The sequence below is a fragment of the Aspergillus melleus genome (genome assembly GCF_016097325.1).
Source record: "Aspergillus melleus strain CBS 546.65 chromosome Unknown contig3, whole genome shotgun sequence".
In the NCBI taxonomy this organism is placed as follows: domain Eukaryota; kingdom Fungi; phylum Ascomycota; class Eurotiomycetes; order Eurotiales; family Aspergillaceae; genus Aspergillus; species Aspergillus melleus.
The window spans coordinates 375,167-390,015 of record NW_025763372.1 but is presented as its reverse complement, the minus strand read 5'-3'; the positions used below and the strand labels follow the sequence as shown (position 1 = coordinate 390,015).

At 50.1% G+C, this 14,849-nt stretch overlaps 5 protein-coding genes across 5 annotated transcripts; 2 read left to right on the top strand and 3 right to left on the bottom strand.

The window, feature by feature from the left end:
• Nucleotides 1–1,215: 1,215 nt before the first annotated feature.
• On the top strand, nt 1,216–4,595 carry LDX57_005139 (KH domain protein; the record flags this gene model as incomplete). Its single annotated transcript, XM_046086817.1, has 7 exons — nt 1,216–1,743; nt 1,822–2,103; nt 2,171–2,632; nt 2,692–3,013; nt 3,073–3,437; nt 3,492–3,689; nt 3,744–4,595. 7 exons carry the CDS (start codon nt 1,216–1,218, stop codon nt 4,593–4,595), a joined length of 3,009 nt encoding a protein of 1,002 aa, XP_045942783.1.
• A 1,607-nt stretch (nt 4,596–6,202) lies between these two features.
• On the bottom strand, nt 6,203–7,617 carry LDX57_005138 (uncharacterized protein; the record flags this gene model as incomplete). Its single annotated transcript, XM_046086816.1, has 2 exons — nt 6,203–7,458; nt 7,605–7,617. The coding sequence occupies 2 exons, from the start codon at nt 7,615–7,617 to the stop codon at nt 6,203–6,205; spliced, it is 1,269 nt and encodes a 422-aa protein (XP_045942782.1).
• Nucleotides 7,618–8,418: 801 nt separating this feature from the next.
• On the bottom strand, nt 8,419–9,927 carry LDX57_013060 (OSTA/TMEM184 family protein). The gene has a single exon (XM_046094813.1). The coding sequence runs from the start codon at nt 9,854–9,856 to the stop codon at nt 8,849–8,851; it is 1,008 nt and encodes a 335-aa protein (XP_045942781.1). The 5' UTR covers nt 9,857–9,927; the 3' UTR covers nt 8,419–8,848.
• Nucleotides 9,928–10,967: 1,040 nt separating this feature from the next.
• Nucleotides 10,968–12,434, top strand: LDX57_005137 (PP2C family serine/threonine-protein phosphatase; the record flags this gene model as incomplete). Its single annotated transcript, XM_046086815.1, has 1 exon — nt 10,968–12,434. One exon carries the CDS (start codon nt 10,968–10,970, stop codon nt 12,432–12,434), a length of 1,467 nt encoding a protein of 488 aa, XP_045942780.1.
• Nucleotides 12,435–12,877: 443 nt separating this feature from the next.
• On the bottom strand, nt 12,878–13,485 carry LDX57_005136 (uncharacterized protein; the record flags this gene model as incomplete). Its single annotated transcript, XM_046086814.1, has 2 exons — nt 12,878–12,959; nt 13,010–13,485. The coding sequence occupies 2 exons, from the start codon at nt 13,483–13,485 to the stop codon at nt 12,878–12,880; spliced, it is 558 nt and encodes a 185-aa protein (XP_045942779.1).
• Nucleotides 13,486–14,849: the final 1,364 nt, after the last annotated feature.

Below are 14,849 nucleotides of genomic sequence, written 5' to 3'. Positions count from 1 at the left end.
GGATTTCTTGGGCCCAACGGGGGAAAGCGGAAATACGAGGCTGTGTCCACTAAGCCCGCCAGGGACTAGTGCCGTATCGACGGTGTACGGCAGATCGATCTTTCTTTTGCTCTTCCTTTTGCTCTTCTCTCTCTGTGTTCTTCAATCCAACTTCCGAAGATGGATCCAGAAGAAAGTCCACCCAGTCCCCTCCGGTGGAAAAGGTACGAGGGATTGACCTGGAGCCAGGAGCGAACCTTTTCTTCAGACGTCCTCCGAAGAAGAATGCCAACGGACCTAATCTATAGCACATTCCGCATAGGGAACGAGAGGTTCCCGCCATTTGCAAACATTGGGGCCTAGACACGCTGGGCTGAGAAGTTTGACCCGCATCTGCCGCCAGATCGTTCGTTAGTGAGCTGAAGGGAAGGCAGATTGTGGACACTTGGACGCCGTAGAGAGACCGAGCGAAGAGAAGAGAAGAACAGAATCCGTAGATTGTACACCGTAGAGAATCCAAGTGCTGGTAAGCTGAGTCAGTCCGACTGTATGGACCTCCTACTCCGTAGTAACTTCCTACTTCCTACTTTCTTCTTAGTGACCGGCACTAGTGAGAAAGTCCCTGGACTGAACTTGTCTGGATCCGTTTCCTTTCCACCTTTTTCTTCATCTTCACCTGCTTCCTGGATCTATCGCATTCTTCCTTCTTTACTTCCTCTTCTTCTCTCTCTTCCGATTCCACTTTTACCTTTGTTTCTTTTTCTTCTTTTTCGATTCCCTTCCTTTCCTCCCCACCTCTCTTTTGCTTCTTTAACCTCTTGTTCCTTTTTTATCATTTATTTTTCTTTTTTTTTTTCTCTATTTTTTCTGCCCATCATCGAACAACCCCCCTCTCCCCACCCATTCTTCGATACCCGTTTGCCTGTTCGAATTGATACCTTTTTTTTCCCACCCATTCCGGTGCCAGAAAAAAAAACCGCCCTTGTCCGCACACCACCTTTTCGCGCCCATTCCTCTTCCTCCTTCCCCCATCCCTGTCGAGAACGGTGGCCTATTATTTTATTTTTTTTCCTGGTCACTTCTTGCTTTCTTTCTCTTCCTTCCTAACCCTCCCTTTTGATTCCCGCCCATCCGCCATTCTCTCCTCCACTCCCCCCTCCCTCCGCCTGCTTCCTTTCGCATCTCTCCCCTCGACTCGTTCAAGGGGCCAGAGATTCGACTTGACCCGCCTGTGTCATGCACAAGATTTCCAACTTCACGGGCCAGGCCCGTCATGGCTGGGAACGAATGACGCCGACCTTCGGTATGTCTAGGCCTCACACCGATATGGCCTCGCACTCCCTCCGTCGACCACACGGTGCTCCGCCTATGACACCTCCCACCGGTATCGATCCGACCGTCAATCTTTCGATCAACGTTCCGTTTTCCTCCACGCTGGCCGGTCCCGACGCCGACGACGTCCTGCATGCGAGTCCCGGCGCCCTTCAACGCTGGTCCTTTCCCGAAGGCACCCCCGAAGGCACCCCCGTGCATAACCTGCCGGTCCACACCAGCAACGTCGATGCCCTGCGGAGACTATGTCAGAAGATTACGGAGAGCAGTAACGGACGGATCGAGGCAACCGTTGCCTCCTCGGAGCCCAAGACCGTGCCCTCGCTACAACGGCGCCCGCAGGGGTTGGTCACCAATGTCTGTATCACCGGCGATGGCGAGACGGTGCGCAAGATGCGAGCGAGGATCTTGAATGAGACCCCTATCCTACTGGTACGTGGATTGATTCGCTGAATGGGGGTTCGATGCTCTCTTTTTTTGATTGCTTTCTAACGGGCGAGGTGCCAATAGCGATGTGCGACCGTCGATGTGGATATGCATCTCATCACCGACAATACTACCAAGGGAATCCGAACGACTGTGTTGGAGCACCTGGACACCTTGGCTGCCTATACCGGCACGGATATCTTTCTCCTCAGCCCCAAACTTCGCGATACCGACAGTGCGGTGGTGTCTTCCTACGGCTACGCTTCGGACAACGGGCTGGATCATCGCTTTCGGGTCTCGATCTACGGTGACATGGAAAGTGCCGAACATGCCAAGACCAGGGTTTTGATCATGATAGATCAGATCGTAAGTTTTTTTCCCCCCCTACTTTCTTTCTTTCTTATTTCCCCGGTAGGTGCTAAACGATCCGCAGCTCAAACGTCACGTGGATGCCATTAAATTGGACCTGACCATGCACACTCTGGTCTGTGGCCGCACCCGCAAGAACATTAAGCTCATCGAGGCTGCGACCGGCACGGCCATTTATTTCCCGCCGCCGTTCCCCCAAATATTCGGCTACACTCCTCCAGGCGCTCACCGTCGCAGCGATGAAGAAGTTTACATCACCGGCGATACCAAGGAGCAGATCGCTCGTGCCAAGCAGAAGTTGCGGGAATTGGTAATGGGAGTTAAGATCTACGTGAAGGATGCCGTGGTCAATTGCAATAAAATCGACAACATCCTACTGGACCGGCTGGACAAGGTGCGGAAGGTCATGGAAATGAACGGTTCCTACGTTCTGTTCCCCCAGCTAGGAAGCCAACGGGGCGTTGTCCGCGTTCAGGGCACCGAAGTCTTGCACGTGGAGCGCACTGTCCGGGAGATCATGGCTCTGGTTTGTCAACCTTGAACCCTATTCTCTTCAACACTCCTCCTTTTACTAATTTAAACTAGGCTGGTCAATTCTACAGCGCATCCTGGTGGATCATCATCCCCGATCCCTCCCAAGCGGCCCGCACCCCGTCTACGTCTGACATTCGCACCATGCTCTCCGATATTTGCACCAACTCTGCCGCCGAGGTCAGCTTCGACAACCTGGCTTTCACCATTAACGGCTCCGACGATGCCGTCAAAGCCGCTATGATGGTCATCAACCAGATTCCTTTCATTCAGCGCAGTCAATACCAAATGCGGGTCAAGATTGAACTGGCCAACGAGCATAAGGAATTCGTCAGTGGCAAGAAGAACGGCAAGATCAACAAGATCATGGGTCAAAGTATGTTCAAAGGCAATCAGATCGTAATCGCTTGGAATTGAATGCTGATGGTTGAACAGGCAACGTGCAGATCATCTTTGATGGATTCAACGAGTACAACTTCTACATTGACGTCTGTGGAGGACAATACGAATCTACGAAGAACGGGTTAGACCTCGTCGAACAGGAAATGCCGGCCTCGATTTCGTTCCACGTTCCCGACCAATACCACAAGCGCATCATCGGGATTGGCGGTCAGCATATCCAGCGTATCATGAAGAAATACTCAGTTTTCGTCAAGTTCTCCAACGCGATGGATCGTGGCGGTATGGGCAAGGAGGACGATGACATCAAGGTCGACAATGTCATCTGCCGGACGCCCGCGCGGAACGCCCAGAGTCTCGATCTGGTCAAGCAGGAGATCATGGACATGGTCGAGAAAGTTGTAAGTGTCACTCGTCTTTTCGGGATCGGCTCCTTTGCTCATAAAGGATTGTAGGATGCCGAGTACGTTTCTGAGCGCGTTGTGATCAACCGACTGTACCACCGCGAGTTGCTCTCCCGCATGACCGAAATCGACGAACTCGAGAAGAAATGGAACTGCAAGATCGAATTTCCCAGCACCGAGCTTGCCAGCGATGTCGTGACCATTTCCGGACCCGAGTACCAGGTTCCGCAGGCCGTTGATGCCTTGCTTGTAAGTGTTTCGGTTGACTCGCTGCGTAGTTGACACTGCTAATTACTGTCTCAGGGAATGGTCCCGGAAAGTCACGAACTTCTTTTCCAGAGTTCCCCCGAGCTTCGCGACTTTTTCAAGTCGACCGAATTCCGTGACGATGTCTGCGCCAAACTGAAGGATCAGTACGAGGTGGATACCAACGTTGACTCGAACCCCGATCTTCCGTCCTCCGACGGTTCGTCGTCTCCCACTTTTGCCCCCGAGGACCGTGTTGTGCTTGGATATACTCGAAACAATGCGGGCGGTCTTAAGGATGCCATAGATTTCTTGATCTCCCGATTGGTCGCACACGGGCTCGACGCGACTACCGTCAAAGGAGCAATCCCTCGTCCCAAATCCGACTCCTTCGAGGAGTCCCTGCCGTTCTTTGACTCTAAATTGCTTCAGCATGCACCTGCCCCTCTTGTCACCGACTCGCCCACTCGCCCGAATTTCTCCGACGAGACCAGCGAGCGTGGCTCGATCTTCGAACGGCTTCGAAAGCCTGGAAGCATCTCGTCCTTTTCTTCCTTCATCGGACGCAAAAACCATTCGGCATCCCCCGGATCGTTCTTCAAGCACGCCTCTAGCAACGCCTCGAAGGCGTCTTTGGTGTCTATGGAGTCTCGCGACAGTGGCTACCGCAACCCGTGGAATGACTCCGGAGTGAATCTCCCGGAGGACGATCTGCCTGTTTTGGGGAGTTCCCACAGCCACAGCAGCAGCAATGGCTGGCCAGCGCGCTTTGACGCTAAATTTCCATTCGGTACCGTACCGGGGGACATGACCCCCAAGCATGACCCCCGTGCGTCTTTTGATAGTGGTCGTCCTAGTACTTCCAATTCTACTTCTGGATACCCGGCCCCCATCGGGCCACCGCGTTAAACAAAAACCGTCAATTTGCAGCAGTATACCCCAAAGACTTTGCTACTTTTTTGTGGTGTTTTTCTTGTGCTTTCAGTTTGTTTTTCTGTTGAGTTTGTTATCAGCGCATCTTGATTCGGTTTTTTTTTTTTTTTTTTTCTATTACTTTTGATACCACCCAAAGCCACCCAGGAAGGATCTCCGGAAAATCGGCCAAAAAAAGGTAAAAAGAGAGGGACCAAATTCAGGAACGAGAGAAAGAGATGGGGAAAGCGATACCCTTTGAGAAACTTTGAGTTGATTGATTTTCTCGTTTTTTGTCCTCTGATTGTTGAATTTTCTATATCCCTGTTCATGTCTTGCTCTCTTTTTTTCTGGGCAGTGTTAAAGTGAAGTCTTTTGTTAACTGGGAGTGGTGATACAAATACCAGCACCCTCATCCCAACAAGATACCTATGATTGATACCAAAGATACCAAGTGAAATGATGGTGTATGATGGTGTTTTCGCTGTTTTTATGGTGTTTGTGTTTGTGTCTCATCCTCTTCCCCTTTTCTCAATCTCTCTCCCTCTCCTCTCTCTTTGGCATCCCTTGTCTCGGAGTTTCAGATCGGGTTTTTATTGTTTTCGTTTGCCTCGCATGTTGCGTTTCTTGATTTTCTTTTTCTTTTTTCCTTTTTTTTGGATTCCAGTTCTTATATACCTCGATGAACACGATATCCCCAAGATCTCTCTCTGCTTTGATTTCTTTGTGCTTTTTCTTTCATTCATTTCTTCTTACGCAGGTAGAGAAAGATGAATGAAGTACTTTTGTATGCATGATTCTTAACTTATTCGCACTCTTCGTATGTTTCGTGTAGTATTTATTGTATTCATGTGTGCGCCTAGGCATGTGTAGAGAATATAGTTTGGTTCGCATGTTATGTAGAGTAGGTACCCAATTACACTACACACTACACTGTATGCACTTCAAGTCTTCCGGGACCTTGGCGAAGAATCTATGGAACATTTGATCGACCAATTTATGTCAAGCACTGAACTTGATAGCAACGTGACTCCTGTTTCTCAGGGTTATATATAACATAACATAACATAGCTGGCTAGTCCGGATAAGTTTGTAGGTCGATAGGTAAAGACTGTTATTGGAAATATACAGACAAGACAAGGACACAGACATGGACAGATATAGTTGGACGGTCTTGATGAGTATCTCGTCGAGCTGTCTGTCTGTCTGTGTGTTCGGGGTGTGTATTAATTAATGAACGAAGGGATTATGTAGCATTAGCGATTGGAAGGGCGATAGATATATTGCGCCGCAAAGGGTGGGGGATGAAAGCCACTCAACTCAATCAATCGATAATCAAGTAGTTAAGCAGACATCGGATGGAATCAGACTCGAAATCACGAGAAATGAATAACAGGAGGGGGGGATAAGAAAAGGCAACACGCGCGCATGTAAATCAGGAAAAGGAATAATAAGGTAGAAGGGTACTTAGAACACTCCACCCAGACGAGACAAAGAAAACCTGCAGTCTCTCATCTATCTTCACCCGTACATCTCATTACATCCATCTCATCTTCTCATGACGGTGGTCATTCGTACTTCTGCTTTTTTGTTCATCTGCTCATTTAGAACGCCAGACCCACGGCTGAATGCCGATAGTTCTCATAGTAGTTGTAGGGGAAGAGTTCTTCATCCTGCTGTTGTTGCTGGCCTTGGCTCTCATTGGTTGTGGGGTATACGTTGTAATTGAGGTTGTGGTTTCGGGTTTGATGCTCGCCTATATTGGTTGCAGGAAGAGGAAACTCCAGGTCTTTGGCGAGGCGAGAATCCATGTTCGACGGCCGAATGGTGGTGGCGGTCATGTTGTCAGACTCTGAAGGGGTGGCGTTTTTGAATCCTAAGCTGCCGGTTAGGCTGCTGATGGAGGATGCTACGGTTGAGCCGCTGAGAGTGCGGGAACGCAGACGGAAGGGGTTCTTGTCAGGGGTGGGTTTCCAGCTATTAAGAGGTCCGGAGGGCGAGAACATGCTTCTATTACTGGTTTGCAGCAGCCACTGGGTGACGCGGCTGGAGCGCGGTGGGGTGGTGGTATTCACGTTAGGGCTGGTCGTGGTCTCCGATGGGGTCCTTGGGGGATAAGCCTCCCTAGGCGTTGACGGTGCGGAGGATGAATCGTCGACCAGGAATGAAGTTAATGGCCTGTCCTGCAGGGTGGGCGTTCTAGGGACGCTGGGGGGTTTGCTTGGAGGGTCCCTGATAGACTCTTCCTTTACCGGCGGAGTCGGGTCCAGCTGCTGCGGGGGTGCAAAATTGTTCAAAGTCAGGCCAGTGACTGTAGAAGCAGAAGATAATTGGGGAACATGAGAATTAGAAGGAACGGGAGGAGGCATCTGAATGAGATGATCAAATGTCGCCAGCGATGAACGAAGAGATCCAGACCCGACAGGCTTCCGCTGCAGGTGATAAGTTGAAGAAGCACGATGGGACCGAGAGCGTGAGTGTCTTGAGAGCTCGGCCCTTGGAGGTCGAGTCACAGGAACAGGAGACTGAGACTGGTCGTCCTCCAGATAGAAGTCCTCGAAGTTGGGAAGCTCCGGCAAGTGTCCTAAAGACAGCTCCAGGGGGCAGAACGAGGCCCTCTCCGGTGTCATGGAAAACGTAGGAACTCGTCTGAACTCGGACGGGGCACTGATTCTCAACGATGTCGTCGCCATCGACTTCCTCCTGAACGACATGCTAGCCCGGCTAGATGCTCGTGATGCGAGATTACGGCCGTCGACAACCCATGATGGCCGAGACGAGCTGGGTGGATCGTCGGCCAGCTTCATCGGGGGAACCAGGTGAGGCTGGGTGTGGCATACTTTCATCTCTCGCTCCGCTCCTGCAATGCAGACAATGTTAGTCGTGTTGGGCATAGGGGGTTCTTATGCATGTATGTATATATGTTCCTGTATACAAAAAAAAAAAAAAGGTAAAAGAAAAAGATAAAGCAAGGGGGAAAAAGAACAGACAGATGGTTGTACGAACCCTTCTGTTGCATTGACTGCTCATGTAGGGAGCTCTCATCATCCCTTAAGGTAGGGCAGAACAAGCAGGACGAGATCCAACCGGTGAAAATGGATCCTGCTTGTCCAATTGCCCAGTTCATAGCTACCGGCGCTTCAGAGTCGTTGGTCCATCCTCCTGTATGGACGAGATGGATCCAAACGAAGGAGTCAAAGGAGGGGGATGGGGAGAGACAAAGTAGAACGAGAGAACAGATGAGAGATCAGGAGCAGACCAAGACCCCCGCGTGGGAAACGAGAGGCTGGCCCAAAAAAGCGAGGATCAGCTAATGACGATGAGGGAGCCAGCGCATGCAGTGTGCCTGGATGCAAGCTAGTTCGTTAGTGCCTGATCCACGGCCTTGTTGTCACATCGTCGGCGCCTAACGAGGCGTCGCCATTTGTCCCAACACGAATTGGCCTAGTCCACGTTGTGCCAATAATCAATATCAGCCTGTAGCTCTCTTTCTCCTTACTTCCTATGGTATTTCACGGTCGCATGGTCGGAGTAACAAATTATCATCGCCATTATGTATGTGCGGGCGACCAACCACCGGTCGCCGTGGACCTTCGAAATTGAATGGTCTGTCGCAAGAACAAAACTATTTATAATCTGTCTCCCAAGAAGGCCACTAAAGCGATGCCATTCGCGCACGGAGTTCATCGGTCCCAGACATTTTCCTCCAGGTCTCCATATGACCATGTTCGTGTTTTGGGTTCGTCGCCATCCGCATTGTTCTCCCTCTCAGCCGCCCCTGATGGCGCATCGTCGTTAATTGGTTCCCCTGAGGGTCTCCTGGAATTTAAGGTTAACTGGAGCGATTGGGAATCGGGCATTTCTCGTGTGACCGTGGAGTTTACTAACCGGAAGTGCTTGTGTTCAGGCTCTATTGTCGTTGAACCAAATGCTCGCTGGACGTGAACCTGCTCTTCCGCTTCGGCTTCCCGGTCCTCGACGACGAGATCCACTAACTGACTGCGGTGGGAACTATGAGATGCCGAGCTCGTGGCGGGTGGTCGCGAGCTCGGGCTACCGAGAGAATCGTTACGAGACCGGCTCGAGGTGGTACTGTGGCTTCGGTGGGTGCTCTTGGATCCTTGCGAGACGCGAGCTTTCCGCTGTTTGCGAGCCTTCTTGACAACTTCGGGTGGCTGGACGGGTTGGTAAGTGGCAGGTCCCGTTAAACGTTGGTCTCTAGGGACCTCGTTGGCCGTGATCACAGGATACTAGTGAGAATTATCGGCCTCTGTCAGTCTAAATTGAATAGGGAGGACGCCACGACTTACATTCCAGTCGCCGAATTCCAGCGCGCGAGCTTGATTGAAGATCCCTTCGTCGTCTTGATCAACTTCGAATTCCTCGATTTCACCAGGAGGAGAGCGGTATCGGTCCAAAGTGCTGCTGCGTTGCCTGCGCGAGCCTGCGTCGAAGCCCGACAGCAACGGAGTCCGACTATTCACCTCGCCAGGCTTAGGAATCCAGTATTTCGCCTTTCCTCCACGCTCGTACCTCATGCCATGCATCACCCGTCGAAGACGAGACTCGGATTCTTCGTGTGCGATGATGTGATCCCCCGAATCGAAGAGGCGGTACTCATAATTCTCACCGCGCAGCGTCATCTTTGTGTCTTCAATGAGATCCCTAATACCGAAGGCGTCTCGAAGAGCATAGACAACGGGCAACCGAGCAGCAGAGATAGTGGGGTCGGCATAGTCATGCCAGGAAAAGGCATACCAATGGGTGATCGCGAAGATCGGCATTTCAAAGCAGATCAAAGTGTCTTGAATGGCGGCAGCCAGATTATCGGGGGTGTAGCCTGCAACGCCGTTGGACAAAGCCCCCAGCCATTGCAGAATCGACAGGAAGAACCCCTGCCAGTAAGATGCAAAGATGATAAGTTTCACACAGAGAAACTTAGGGACAGGACGGAAAGGCGCCAGGTCGTTGTGCAGGCAGACCCAGAACATTGCCAATGCGTAGAGACTGACTGTCACGCTGACGTTATACACAATTCCCGTCCAGAGATAACCTGATGTGAGACCCAAATAGCCCTCCTGATATGTATCGGTCGCTTTCATGATTATGGAGACCGTGGCCAAAATGGGCTTCAGCCATGTGTATTGGAGAATGCCGCGCTTGACGGCCAAAAATGTCTGGGGATCGGAGATGTCGACTTTGGGAAGGCAATGGTTCAGAGGCCAAGCATGCTGGACGGGAGCACGGCCATGGGTCATAATGATCAGGGCTCGTTCGCCTCCGAGGAAGTTGATAAGTAACTGAAAGAACGTGTAGATCGTGAAGGCCTGGGAAGCGCAAAGCGGTTCTTGTCAGCAGCGCGGACACTCAGGTGGCTCCAAAAATCCAGGACAATACCTCATAAACATCTCGTATTGGGTCCAGCCATAGAGATGCCTTTAATGAAATGATACTAGTCCACGAAGCGGCAGCATAGATTGGGACCCTGACTAATTTAAGTTCAATGGACCTCCTCCCTCAAAGTGTACAAATACTGACATCAATAGAATGCGAACCACATATCGTTGGAGTAGAGGTTTTCGATAGTTTTTGCTAGATCAGGTCGGTCAGCGAGTGTGAAGGAGGGAACACAGGGTCCGCAAGGGCGTACGTTTGAAGCCATATGGAGCTGTGGAAGACAGGTGGATGTTAGCATGACTAGGCTGCGATAAAGGGGACCAAGGAGCAAGAATGGCATTCTCACAGGAGTGATAGCAAAGAAGCTACTAGAGAAGATACACCGGAGACAATGACCACCGCGCGGGCCAAGCTAGAGCCTGTACCACCTGAAGATGAAGCCATGACGATCGTCGCAAGAACTATTTACTCATGAGACTCGAGGCTTATTGACCGCGTGTGATGTCTGCTTCCGCCGGGTTCAGCATTCCGCGAACCAACCAGACAAGCGGGAGGCACCGAGCATAATCAAGTACAGCACTAGAAAATAATGATGAATCTCCAGCTCCCAGGACTACGGAGTCCTACTTGAGGGGAGTCGCGTGGGGAGGAAGAAGAGGAGACAGGAAGATGGTATCATTATTGCCTGGATTGACGGGGGGCTGGATGCGGAGCTCCCTTCACCGCCTTCGCCATTGATCTCCCTCTGGAAATCCTCCGATGCATTAAACTATTCTTAGCATCACTCGGTTTGATGTTCGAGGCTCACCGCTGTCAAGCGAAGTCTCTCGTTCCTGTGCAGAAAGACGACCGATCACCATGAGAGTTTATTAACCACAGCTATCTAACTATGTAACGAAGTACAGTCATATTTCAATATATCTTTTGTTATTAATCATATTCTCCATCTGTTTCATTAGCCCCCTAGCAACAATGTTATTATCAAGGGTTGCTCGCACGCGTCCACGCTTGACAACGCCCTCTCTCCTGCGAACTCGGGCCCAAGATTTCCACTCAACGAAGGACTCAGGCCCTAACTCATCCAGGAACTTGAAGAGATACATCGCGACTGCTAGTGTGGCCAGTACATCGGGTATTTGGTGGTTTGTCAGTAACCGCGACGCTGCTACCTGCGACGATGCGCCACATCTTGATCGTCCTCCAGCCGAGCATTGGGACGTTGAGCCGGGTCCCTCTAAAGAACAAGTGACGCATATCATATCACAAGAAGCATATTCTGTGCCGGTCAGAAATGTGACGGGGGTCAGCAGATATGATGGTGCCCAATTGGCATCCAACAGCCCATGCGAGGACCGATTCACCCATGGCAAATTTCCTTCACCATGGGATGAAGGTAGCCAATGGATGGCCTGGGCTGTTTTTGATGGTCATTTAGGCTGCCAAACGGCAGAATTACTGAAATACCACCTCCTGCCCTTCGTCCGACACAGCCTGAGTCAAGTAACACCCCCTTCAACCGGGGAATCCTTGCCCGAGGACATGGTGCAGCGCGCTATCCAAAAGGGGTTCGTGAAACTCGACGATTCTATTATCAAAGCAGCCTTTCAGACAGCTCAAAGTGAAGATTCGTTGCAGGAGAAGATAAAGAAACTAGCCCCCGCTTATGCCGGCTCGTGCGCTTTGCTGTCTATATACGATTCAATCACAAGCACACTACATGTGGCCTGTACCGGTGACTCGAGAGCAGCTCTAGGGCAGAGAAGGCCAGACGGTAGCTGGGTAGCAATTCCATTGTCAGTAGACCAGACTGGCAAAAACACAGAAGAGATTGCCAGGCTCCGCAAAGAGCACCCTGGTGAAGAGGACATGATTAAAAACGGACGGGTGCTGGGGCTTGCGGTCTCGCGAGCCTTCGGTGATTGTCAGTGGAAATGGCCTTTGGAGTTCCAGCACGAAATGAAGCGGAGATTTAATGGTCCAACACCTCTGACGCCAAGATACGACGTTCGAACACCACCGTATCTGACGGCTGAACCGGTAGTCACAAGCACTAAAATCGACCCGGGCAAGCCTTCCTTCCTGATCATGGCAACCGACGGCTTGTGGGATATGCTCTCCAATCAGCAGGCAGTCGATCTAGTAGGGAAATGGTTGGAATCAGGAGCAGCGGGGAAGGACAACAGCAACCCGGTACCAGTATATAAACCATTCGACTTTGGTCGATTTGGAGAAGGGATGGACTGGAAGTTCGAGGAGGAGAGAACAACGACCCAGGATAATAACGTGGCCGTGCATCTGATGCGCAATTCCTTGGGCGGAAATCATCACGAGTTGATAGCAGGTCGACTTGCTTTCAGTTCCCCATCCTCCCGTTATGTACGAGACGATATAACCGTGCAGGTGGCCTTTTTTAATGTCCCTGATCCGAGGGATGAATAGCATTTAGAACACAGCATTATGAGCCTGTATATGTATGCTCTTTTGTAGAAATCATGTGGCTGTTTTCATATTCCAGCCGCCTATCGCTATTTAATGGCCCACAGTATGACTTCCAAGCCATCTCCTTTTTCATGCATATGCTGCCGAATTATATCAGCTGCATTGTAGACTAGATCTCACATAACCGCAAGAATCAAGAGAAGTCCCGCTCAGCTAATCGATATGCAAGTTAGGGGGGGAAAGTGTCTGATCTCTTGTCAGACTTTAGCTAGGCAGCTATTCCCACCAGATATCCTGACCGAAACCATGCACCAGCGATGAATCTTCGGTAATTGGCACGGTCCTGTTGGGGTCCAATTCCCCTCCTCTGTTTAAACCTGTGATGGATCTGTATGAGTGTAAGCTTTTTAATGTGTCACAATGTACTGCATTTATTTGGTGCCTTACACATCCCCAGTGCTGCGGTCGTAGACGACCAACTCAGGGTACCCCTCCGACATCTTCCATCCCGCCAGACGCATGCTTCTAGATTTAAAGTAAGTGAGATGTTATGACTCTTAGAATATCAGGCTTACTCCAAGATTCTGGTGACCTTTCTTTTGATTAGACTGCGTTCGTTCGTAGTCAAGCCATCGTATTCATCTGCGGGCTTTCCAGGCATTTTGGACATGACGATAGTACGGATGTATCCGCCAGGGTACTCGTGGATGTCATCTTGGCGTAGTATAGCATGTTCAAGTAAATAGGGAGTCTCGACTATTGACTCCGTGATTTGTAGAGCCCGGATATCCCTCTCAAGCTCTTTCTTGGCCTTCGCCTCGACGACAACGGCATTGTTCACAGTATCCTTGGCCTTCCTATACCAGATGGTATAGTCGGCTCGCCCCACGATGCAGTAGTTCTTCACAGTCGCTTCGAGGGAGAACTCGGATTGCAAGGAAAGCTTCCGACCCGTCTGCATATCCCAGACACGTGCGTCATCCATGGTATAGATGAGTATTGCGTCAAGCCGAGCGCGGGCTTTCGCCTCGTTGTTCGGGGAATCTTCCATCACCCGCCCGATTTTCTGAAGGCGGCACAGGCGGCTACTTCATCATCAGTGGCCCTTCCCGGGTGCGACCTTCATTCGATGTATTAGTATGAACTGATCTAATAATGACTGTAGAAGGCTAGACGTACTGGAAGCACAGTTTGATCATGCACATGAGGTTGTCGCTTTCTCGTCTTGCGACAAAATGCGCATGCCGCTCGAGCATCTCTGGTACGTACCTTTCTGCGAATAACTCAACCAGCTGATAAATATTCTGTTCTATGTACATCTCCTTGCCTTGAAGCTTCATTAAAGTTGTGTCTTGGAGCCTGCAGTCTAACATGACGATGGCGTGTTGAAATATTAAGGCTGCAGGAGCAAGAGTGAATATATCGGTGGAGGTGGTAAAAGTGAATATAGGCTACCCAAATCAGCATAGTAACTGAAGAATGGAAAAAGACATAATAGGCACGTCGAAGTCCAGGTGGTGAAATGGCACACCCATCGGCAGTAACAACCTAAAGTTGTTGATCTCCTGCAGGAACTTGCCTAACTTCATGCACTTGTCGGGGCCCATAAGAATATTTATTCACTATGGACTTCACGGACTTTTCAACCGCTGAGATAGTCTTCGAACAGCCATTATCATGCTCGAAGTATTCCGTGCTATTCCTCGTTACTATACGAGGTCATACTTTGGTATTAAAAGTGGTTAGTTCACTCAGAGTAGATTGCAAGAACGCCTCTGACCATGACCTCTTTTAGCACCACGGGCGCGGGCCAAAACGGTATTACGAATCAAATGATCGTGAAATAAACTTCCATATCTGTGAAGCCAATGCATACAAAAGGCTTCGGAGTTTTGGCCTTTGCGAACGTGGCATTGTCCCGCGGTTTTACGGCACGATTGATGACCTGGATCCAAAGCTATGCCAGCCGCACCTTGACATGTTTTCGGCAGATGAGTACCCTCCAAAAGGAATCTTGCTGGAATATATTCCCAACATGGAGCCGTTGCATTGGACAAGATATACGAAAGAACGCATGGAAATTTTTATGAATGGCATAAAGGAGATCCACAAGGCAGGAGTCGAACACAGTGATGTTAATCCCAGGAACATGATGGTTATCAAGGATCATCCGCAACGAGCTATTTGGATTGATTTCGATAGGGCGCAGACTTTTGATCGCCTTGAGAAACAACAAAAAGAATGGATAGATTTTGAAGACGCTTTAGTCAGTGAGATGGCGGACTTCATGGTAGGTTGCGTGGGCACGTTAAATAAATACCTGGTTTGCTAACCCCAATCCAGAAAGAAGACTTCGTTAATCAGAGAATGAAGCAGACAACTATGTATTATTATTGAATACTTTTTCAGACCTTA

What these genes read in the sequence shown, in the direction of transcription:
- LDX57_013060 (XM_046094813.1), bottom strand. Translation starts at nt 9,856, where the DNA reads ATGACCCATGGCCGTGCTCCCGTCCAGCATGCTTGGCCTCTGAACCAT.